At 34.7% G+C, this 10,262-nt stretch overlaps 1 protein-coding gene across 7 annotated transcripts in view; it reads right to left on the minus strand.

Annotated features, from left to right (window-relative positions):
* The window catches only part of RALGAPA1 (Ral GTPase activating protein catalytic subunit alpha 1), a 222,367-nt gene that overhangs the window by 149,084 nt on the left and 63,021 nt on the right, over positions 1-10,262 (minus strand). For all 7 annotated transcript variants that reach the window (XR_003681899.2, XR_003681898.2, XM_007113236.4 and 4 more), the window contains exon 10: positions 9,521-9,760. Coding sequence is in view for 5 of the 7 variants with exons in the window: in XM_007113236.4 (XP_007113298.1) it covers positions 9,521-9,760 (240 nt within the window). In the remaining 2 variants the exon portion in view is untranslated. The remainder of the gene's footprint in view (positions 1-9,520; positions 9,761-10,262) is intronic.

Genomic DNA, 10,262 nt, shown 5'->3' on the forward strand with positions numbered 1-10,262 from the left:
CTCAGATACTGAAAAATTAACTTTAAAAAAAATTAGCATGGGAATTTGCTTTATTTTCTGCTCATTTTTGCCATGAACTGAAAACTGCTCTAAAAAAAAGTTTACTAATTTTAAAAATATTAGATCCAGAGCTAAGATTTTCATTATTGCATAAATTATCACACTATACCCCAAGTGGCTGGATGAATCTACTAAAGACTAGAGTGTATATATATGACATTTGTCCTTACAGACCCCTCCACTGATTTTGCCGACACCCTAAATAAGGATCTTGAGGAAAGACTGATGTTAGCCATGGCTAAAAATCTGATGCATAAAAACTAGAGGGCCATTTTATACATTTACAATGAGAAATGGTTGTCTCAGACCAGAAAATTCAAATTCATATTGGCACCTTATCTTTCTACAAAGAAGAACCACTCACAATCAGACATAAGTATTAATTGATAATAAGGGAAACTGTCATCATAGGCAAGAATATTTGAATCAATGTGCTCAGCAAATTTTCTCTCTGGAGGTAGACCTGCATGAGGTCATCTCCAGTTTTATGGTTCTATGACCATAAAACTACATCATAACCAGAAAACTACATGGAGGAAGAATCAAAACAATAGGAGATGGAAAAAATCAAATATTTGATGGTATCAGCTTAAGATAACCTGGTACATACAGTTTTCTAATAATTGGCTTTGCCAATGGGGTCTGATTTACTGGTAGCTAAGGCTCTCTTCCTCAGTGAAAAAACACTTAACAAAACATGTTGGTCTCTGATTATTCTTTTAATGTGCTTCCATTATTAATCAACCCAGATTGTGACAGACACATTCTTTAAAATTTAATCAAATACAGTGAGCATTTAGCAGACCTGGGAATTTTTTGTCTCCTTAAAGCAGTGGTTTGCATTTTGGTCTCAGAACCCCTAATCTGCTATATGTTAACACGAATGACACATTTTCCAAATTAAAAGAAGAGTGTCATTATTTTATATTTTTGCAAATCTCCTTAATGTTTAGCTTAATATAGAAGACAGTTGGATTCTCTTATCTGCTTGCTTCTACATTAAATCTGATACAATATCACATGTCAGGTATCCTCTGGAAAACTTCACAGTACACTTGTGAAACATAAGAGTGAAAAAGGTTTTGACCTTATGAACCTCAAAAGATCCTGGAGATTTCTCATGAGCCCCAGATTATACTTTGCCACCCACTGACTTCGGAAAAAAAATTATGCATATGTATGTATGTTTATATTTTTTAAATTTACATACATATAAAATAAATCTGTGGTGCTTTTAAAGGTTAAACTCTTGATGTGTTATATTTACCTCATATCAAAGTACTTGGGGCTCCTCACTGTAGCCTCCAAGTACTAACAACATAAAGCACAATAAATGGGTTTTCTTATGAAATAGAGGGTTAATGTCTGGAGTCCATTTATGCCTATTCTATTGGACATGGAGAACAATTTTATCATTTCAAATAATTTGGGCATTTATGTTTTACAGTTGTATCTTTGTTTTCAAGACACATAACAATATAAATAACTTCATCTGAGATAGAACTCACAATCATTAAACTGGCCCTAAAAAAAACATTATCAGCTATATAACAAATTAGCTCAAGACTTAGCTTCTAGAAATACATGTTAGCCTTCAGCTAGGACTGACAAAGTGCCCAGCACTCAACAGTTACTGAGCTTGATTCATTCACCAAATATTTATTAGGTGCCTAACTCACTACCATGCACTATGGCAACAATGATGAATGAGAAAGAGAAGTATTCATGGAGGGTAATATGAAAGATCAAAATTGAACAAACAGGGCTTCCCTGGTGGCACAGTGGTTGAGAATCCGCCTGCCGATGCAGGGGACACGGGTTCGTGCCCCGGTCCGGGAAGATACCACATGCCGCGGAGCAATTAAGTCCGTGAGCCATGGCCACTGAGCCTGCACGTCCGGAGCCTGTGCTCCACAATGGGAGAGGCCACAACAGTGAGAGGCCCACATACCAAAAAAAAAAAAAAAAAATTGAACAAACATCCAAAAAAATAATTATAAAACCCAGGAGAGGTACTATGAAGAAGAGTACACCTTTCAAAAACATCGTTAAAAAAGAGGTACTTACCGGGTGTGTGTGTGTGTGTGTGTGCGCATGTGTGGGCAGGTGCTTCTACCTGTCTGTGGGTGGGTGGGTGGGTGAATGGGTGAGGGTGGTCATGGAAGACTTTTCTAGTATAGTCACATTTAAGCTATGACCTAAAGGTTGAGTAGCCAGGCGAGAAGAGGAGGCGGGAAGGATAGAGAGGAAAGAGGGGAAGGTTGAAGGATAAAAGTTCAGATAGGGAAACAGTAAGTGTAACGGCTATGAGGATGAAATTATTTGAAAGATGAAAAGTAAAGACATTTCTACTAAAATGATTTCCCTATAAAGGACTTGTGCTCTAGCTGGGATTGCTAAGGGCAAAATCATTCTATGCCCATATACCTGATAATTAATGGAATATTTCTGTCTATACTATAATACATTGTGGAACATATGAGCCTTCAAAATTAGTAAAGAAACTATTACACAGATTCTCAATTTTGCAAATTTATCATCAGTATTAAGCAGGTAAAAACAGCTTTCCGAATACAATCTAATCTTCAAAATTGATTTCTTTTCAAAACATGAATGATTCATTGGAGTCACCATCTTAAAATCTATTTTTCCTTAAGTTTTACCTTAAAAATCACTTTAAAAAAATAGCTGTTACAATAAAAATAACATCTCAGAGAACTTCAGTTCCCAGCAATATCATAAAAAAGATATCCTGGGGGCTTCCCTGGTGGCGCAGTGGTTGAGAATCTTTCTGCCAATGCAGGGGACACGGTTTCGAGCCCTGGTCTGGGAAGATCCCACATGCCGTGGAGCAACTGGGCCCACGAGCCACAACTACTGAGCCTGCGCGTCTGGAGCCTGTGCTCCGCAATGAGAGGCCGCGATGGTGAGGCCCATGCACTGCGATGAAGAGTGGCCCCCACTCGCCGCAACTAGAGATAGCCCTCGCACAGAAACAAAGACCAAACACATCCATAAATAAATAAATAAAAATTTTAAAAAAAAGATATCCTGGAATCTACCTGCACAGAACACCTAAAAATTATCACAAAAAAATATATATTTTTAAAAGAATGGCTCAGCTTGTGAGGATATTCTGAGTCTAGAACAAAATGGAAGTATTAATCTAGAGAGGCAAATAATCAATGCAGCTGCTGGGTGCTGCCCTGGACAGCCTCCAGAGCTTTGGTTTAAAAGGCCAACTGTATAGAGGGGAGAGACAGATCAGAATCCTACGTATAAAGCTGATAACAATGAAGGCTACATCCTCAATACAAAGGTGAGCTAGGAGGGAAGAAAAAAACTTGACTCCAGAGAAGAGTCAGTGAGGAAACTTGTCGGTTGACTTGGGGTAGGGGAATATGAGAGAAGAACAGCCTTCCCTGCAAATTCATATTCTCAGGCTGGCCATCACCTAACTTTGAGTACTGCAAAGTGAGAAGAATCATAAGCTAAGAATTGTAATTTAAAGTAAACCAAGGTTGACAGGACCCCTGAACACCTGAGAGAAGAAAGTGCAAATCCTCTCTGGAGAAACACATCCTTCAACCCAGGTTTCAAAGTAATTTCCACAAAATTCCAAAGAAATGTAAGCTCTTAACACAAAAATCCAAAACAAATGAGGGCGAGTAAACAGAAACAACAAGGCCAGAACTGCAAAAACTTAAGTTACTGGAATTACTGGAATAAGGAATATTAAATAAGTATTTTAATTCATTTTAATTAAGAAGAAAATGAAAATATGAACAAAGAATAAGCCACTGCAAAAAATGACTAGACATATTAAAAAAAAAACCAAATACAACTTTTAGAAATTAAAATATAAAGAGCATCATAAAAAACACAATAAGGGGAATTCTGTTTCCAAGAGTGTCATGGACCAGGTAACCTGACCAACCTTACAACTAAAAAAACAAAAATAATACATTTAAAAAAAAACTTTTATCTTCTTAAATGCACTGATGAGCCATAAAATAGGAAGAAATATTTGAAAATAAAAACCTACATAAAGTCCAAACTCAAGAGTGGTCTTAGGTGTAGCAATAAAGCTGACTTTCACTTTGAATGAAACCAATTACTTTTATGGAACTATTGGGGCAAGGAAGGAAGAACAATAGGAAACCTCCAAACAAATTTGGGATTCCAAAGAACTATATATCATCAGTGTGATGCTGAATTAGAAATAAACCCACCTGACTAAAAGTCTGCAAGGAAAACTGCCCATATTTAGATGCAAAGTAGATAACAGAAATCTCGTCATAGACACTAACCAAAAGCTAGTCTTAATACAGGTTTATACTGTACATTCATATTATCTGGCAGGCTTAAACTTCAAATCAAGAATTCAAATTCAGTTTAATGTGAAGTTGGAAGTTGTTTCCTTGCATCTATGTGAAGCAAATGCAATTCCTCTCTGGAGCAATCAACCTTTAACAAACCAAATCAAGAAACAGTCATAAGCAGCAAAAGCTCAGAATCAAAGTTCTGAATTTCTGAAATCACAAAATAGTACAAGAAATATTACAAGATATTGCAAGAGAATATAGCATCATGAGAAGGAGCATTCAGAAACAAAATATGGCAGAATCAGACCTATAAAGACCTCAGGAATATTAGGGTGATCAATCAATATAAAATAACTAAGTTTCATATTAATACATAAAACGTAAGTAATGAACTAGAGACCATAAAATTGATCAAGCAGACTGGCCAACTTCCAGAAACAGCTGTAATTAGAAAGAAAGTATCCGGAATGTAGCACAGAGAGCAAAAGTGATGGAAAATATACATGAGAGGTCAGCAGACGGTATGAAGTGGGAAGGTCTAACACACATCTTGAAAGGCAAGAAAAAAATGGGACAGAGGCAATGTTTAAAGAGAGAATGGCTGAAAAATTTCCAGAATTGTCAAATTATACTAATCCATAATTACAGTATCCCCAAAGTATCCCCTGAAGAATAAATAAAAGGAAATCTAGACCTGGACATACCACAGTAAAATACAAAATGCCAAACTCTAAAAAAAGGTACAAAAAGAGCCAGAGAAAAGATAACTGCACTAATAGTTCAACTATTGATTGACATCTCAACAGCAACAATGTAAAACAGAAAAGTGGGAAAGCATCTGAGTGTCCGAAATGTACTAGGTGAAAATAACTGTCAATCTAGAATTTTATGTCCAGGGGAAAAAGTATTTCAAGAATGTGGGCAAAATAAAGACATTTTCAGAGCAAAAACTTGTGTTTGAAAGCAACGGACATCCAAAAGTAAATTCTAAATGATGAACTTCAAGCAGAGTGGGTTGGCCAAAAAGTGTCTTCAGTTTTTAAAGTAAAACTAAAAGACACATTTTCCATTTTCACCAAGAACTTTATTGAATAACGTATTCATCCTTTTGTTTCACTACCTTCTGCCATTTTTCAGGCAACTTCATAACTGAAGTTGCCTGAAAAACTTATCTTTTACCCAAAACTTTTTATCTTTTTGAGCAAAGAACTGTTCCAGGTGCCTTTTACAGGCTCCAGGGAATTGAAATTTTTTCCATTAAGAAAATTTTGTAAAGACCTAAATAAATGGAAATCTGAAGGTGCAGTGTCTGGTGAATATGGCAGATGAATCAGAACTTCCCAGCAAAGCTGTAATGGTTTTTTCCTGGTCATTAAAGAAACATGCAGTCTTCCATTATCCTGATGGAAGATAATGCATTTTCTATTGACTAATTCTGGAGGCTTTTCATCGAGGGCTGCTTTCAGTTGGTCTAATTGGGAGCAGTACTTGTTGGAATTAATCGTTTGGTTTTCCGGAAGGAGCTCATAATAGAGGACTCCCTTCCAATCCCACTATATACACAACATCACCTTCTTTGGATGAAGACGGGCCTTTGATGTGGTTGGTGGTGGTTCATTTCGCTTGCCCCACAATCTCTTCCGTTCCACGTTGTTGTACAGTATCCATTTTTCATCCCCTGTCACAACTGGTTTTAAAAATGGAATGTTTTCATTACATTTAAGTAGAGAATCACATGCAGAAATAGTCAAGGTTTTTTTTCGCTTAACTTACGTGGAACCCAAACATCAAAGCAATGAACATAACCAAGCGGGTGCAAATGATTTTCAACGCTTGATTTGGATATTTTGAGTATACTGGCTATCTCCCACATGGTATAACATTGATTGTTCTCAATTAATATCTTGATTTGATTGCTATCAACTTCAACTGGTCTACCCGACCAAGGAGCATCATCCAGTGAGAAATATCTAGCACGAAACTTTGCAAACCACTTTTTAAAAAAAATATTTATTTATTTAATTGGCTGTGCCAGGTCTTAGTTGTGGCGTGTGGGGTCTTGGTTGTGGTATGTGGGATCTAGTTCCCTGACCAGGGATAGAACCCGGGCCCCCTGCATTGGGAGCGTGGAGTCTTAACCACTGGACCACCAGGGAAGTCTCCGCAAACCACTTTTCACTTGTTTGATAGGTCACAGCACCTTCTTCAAACACCGCAGAAATCTTTTTTTTGCATTTCAGTTGCGTTTTTACCTTTCTTGAAATAGTAAAGCATAATATGCTGAAAATGTTGCTTTTTTCTTCTATCTTCAATATTAAAATGGCTACACAAAAATTCACCAATTTTGATAAGTCTTTTTTTAAATGCACACTGGTATGACAACTGTCACATACAATCTAACAAAACTGTTTCAAATGAAGTTAAAAACAACTAAGCGCTGCTAGAGCCATCTTACGGAAAAAAAACAAACGAACCTTTTGGCCAATGCAATAAATGGAAGATCTGAAAAGGGAGAAATCATAATCAAAAGAAGTGATGAATATAACTAAATGTAAATCAATATTGAATGCACAGAATAATAATATTACTGGAGTTAAAATACAAATATGCAAAATAGAACTGAATTATTTGGTAATAACAATATATAAGTTAGGGGGAGAAATTAGAGTAATAATGTTCTACGATCCTTGTATTGATTAGGAAGACGGTAAAAAAACACTAACTTTGTATTTGGAAAGTGAAGTATGTATGCTAAAATTTATACAGTAATCACTAAAGGAAAAGGAATAGAGTAAAACTTTCAAACCAAGTGATGGGGAGAAGGAGGATACAGAATGAAAAAACATCAATTAAAAACAAAGCAAAAAATAAGAGAATTATGAAAAAAATACAGACATAAGAAAAATAAAAAGAACAAAATAAAATAGTATCAATAAATCCAAACATATCAGTAATTATAATAAATATTCCAGTTAAAAGACAAAGATTTTTAAAAATCCAACCATATTTATGAGACATATAAAATGTAATGATAAAGGGCTGAAAATAAGAGGATTTAAAAAAAATATACATGAAGCTAATTATAATAAAAAGAAAGTGGTATAAATGTACTACAAGTAGATAAAGTAGACTACTACAAGTAGACTTTAAGCAAAAATAATTGCTACAGATGAAAAGGGCCATAAATAAAAGGCTTAACTCACCAAGAAGATATAAAATTATAAATATGTATGTACTTAATTACAAAGCTTCAAAATACATAAAGGAAAATTTATAGAACTACAAAGAAAAAAACAGACAAATCACCAACAGAATATAAGATTTTAACACACACTTCTCCATAACTGTGAGGTCAAGCTAACCAAAAATCTTAAGAATGTAGAAAAGTTGACTAACGCAATAATAAGCTTGATCTAACAGACTTTAATAATCATGAATTCCACAGAAAAGAATACACACAGGACATTTATGGAGGCTGACTACGTACTGATTATACAGACTATATTCTCTGACCAAGAGCATCACATGAGAAATCTGTAAGAAAAGAAAACTAGAAAAATCTTATATGTTTGGGAGACAGACACTGCTAAATAACTCATAGGTCAAAGAAAATATTAACATGAAAACTAGAAAATTTTCAGAAGTGAATAATAACAAAAATGCTATACATGGAAGTTTGTAGACTGTAGCTAAAACAGCATTAAGAGGTAAATTAATAGCCTCAAAAATACTTATATGAGAAAAATGTGAGGCTAATTAATTAGCTAGGAAAAGAACCATCAAATAAAATCAAGAAAAGCAGAAAGAAAGAACAAGGAGCAAAAATTAATAAAAGAGAAAACAAACATAAAACACAGAGGATCAACAAAGCCAAAAGCTCATTCTTTGCAAAGACTAATAAAACTGACAAATCTCTGGTAAGAATCATCAAGAAAAAAAACAAACAAGGAACAAATACTAATAGGAATGACAAGGGGAAACATGACTATAAATGCCCCAGAGATTAAAAAGATTATAAGAGAATGTATTTAAAAACAAATGTAATGAACAAATTCCTAGAAAAACGAACACACTCAAGCTGACTCAATAACTAGAAAACCTGAATAGTTCTTTAAGCTTTAAATTTTCCAACAAATATTCCAACCATGTTTGTCAAATATCTTTCCTTTCACATTTGTCATATATTCTGTCAACACAAACCTTAAACTTGGTAGCTAAGAATCACTACCAAAGCTAGACAAAATGCTACAGCAAGTTTGTTTCTTTAACTTAGATTGACAAAGCTAATGCTGCCTCATGCTTTCTTTTACATATCAATAAACGTGTAGGAGATGAGGATCTGCTTTGCCTGGAGAGCTCCCTGGCATGTGAAGGCAATGTGGCACAGAATAAAGAGCACTGACATGGGAACCAGGATCTGGGAGTCTTAGTCCTGGATCTACCACTTACTTGCTGTGAGACTTGAATGATCCCCTTCAGCTACAAAACTCAATGATGTTTACCTGCAAAAGTTAAGTACCTTTGCTATTAAGAGCAAATGATTGGTTTTCATAAGGTTTATTTTCCCATAAAATTTCTATGTAATTGAGAATGTGCACTTAGGAATTTCTAGCTATCTTTATGTGAAATAGCTTTTTTTCGTTTTCCTTCCCTCTCTTTCTTTATTTTATTCCCCAAATAATATCTGCCTTAAGCAAATTTAATTTTGGAATGCCTTAAAGGACAAAACTGAGCCTCCAAGGGGAGGATAAAGACAATGAAAACATTGCTTCTTATATTCATAAACCACTTTTTATTGATTTTAGAGTGAAAGATAACATAATTTTACTATAATTTATTAATCAAATGGTAGGAAGAAAAGTTTCAAACCATAAAGTGAGTCACTAAGAAAATTATTCTGATAACAGAAGGAATATTGGAGGGGAGGGGATAATTATGAAACTAAAGTTACCATAAACTAAAAATATAAATAATTGAAAATATTAAAGAATTAGATGTAATAAACCAAAAAACTAAATATGAACTTTAAAAAACATTTCCATGAAGAATAAATTTTAAATAGCTTAAAGTCAGTACATTCAATATTAAAAGCAAAAGTCTACATTACAAATTAAAAATACTGAGAGGTATTTTACCTGACGAAATATCTCTGTGACGAAGTTTACATTACTTCTTTTAGAAGAAAAAACTCTGCGAACTATTTCAATGTCTGTGAGATGTTCTTCATCAATACTACAGAGACTAGAAGAGCTAGGTTCTCGCTCCGTGAGAGTGCTTGTGTTGGAATGAGACTGCTCGGGTTCTGCAGTTCTATCTGCTTTATCAGCATTATCATTTTTGTTTTCTTCTCTGGATACCAAACTAGCAGCTGCTCTCTAAAATAAAAACAAAAAGGGGAGAATATCAGAACCATTTAAATCAATATTTTGTCTTCAAATAGCAAATACTGACAAAATCCAAAGCATTCCATAAGTAACTTACAGCATTGTTTAAAATCTATGCATAGAGTTTCACTTAGAACCTGTTCTAAATAGTTAAATGGCAATGAAATAACAATATCTAAGTGATACAGTGATACTCACTAATCATCTATTCAATTAAGTTTATTTTTCAGTATGTTTGCAGAACAAACAAGTTACTAATTAAACTGGGTAAAAGAATAATGCCAAATGGAGTCAGCTCAGCTCTAAATACCTTAATTCTGGAATATTTATTCAGTAAGTTTTAATGTGTAAATTCATCTCTATTTTACCTTAGACAAAAATTATACAAAGGAAGACTTCCCTGGTGGGAAAAAACTTAAAAAAAAACAAAGGAGCGGGGCTTCCCTGGTGGCACAGTGGTTGAGGGTCCGCCTGCCGATGCAGGGGACACGGG

This window comes from Physeter macrocephalus, chromosome 11, assembly GCF_002837175.3.
Source record: "Physeter macrocephalus isolate SW-GA chromosome 11, ASM283717v5, whole genome shotgun sequence".
In the NCBI taxonomy this organism is placed as follows: Eukaryota; Metazoa; Chordata; class Mammalia; order Artiodactyla; family Physeteridae; genus Physeter; species Physeter macrocephalus.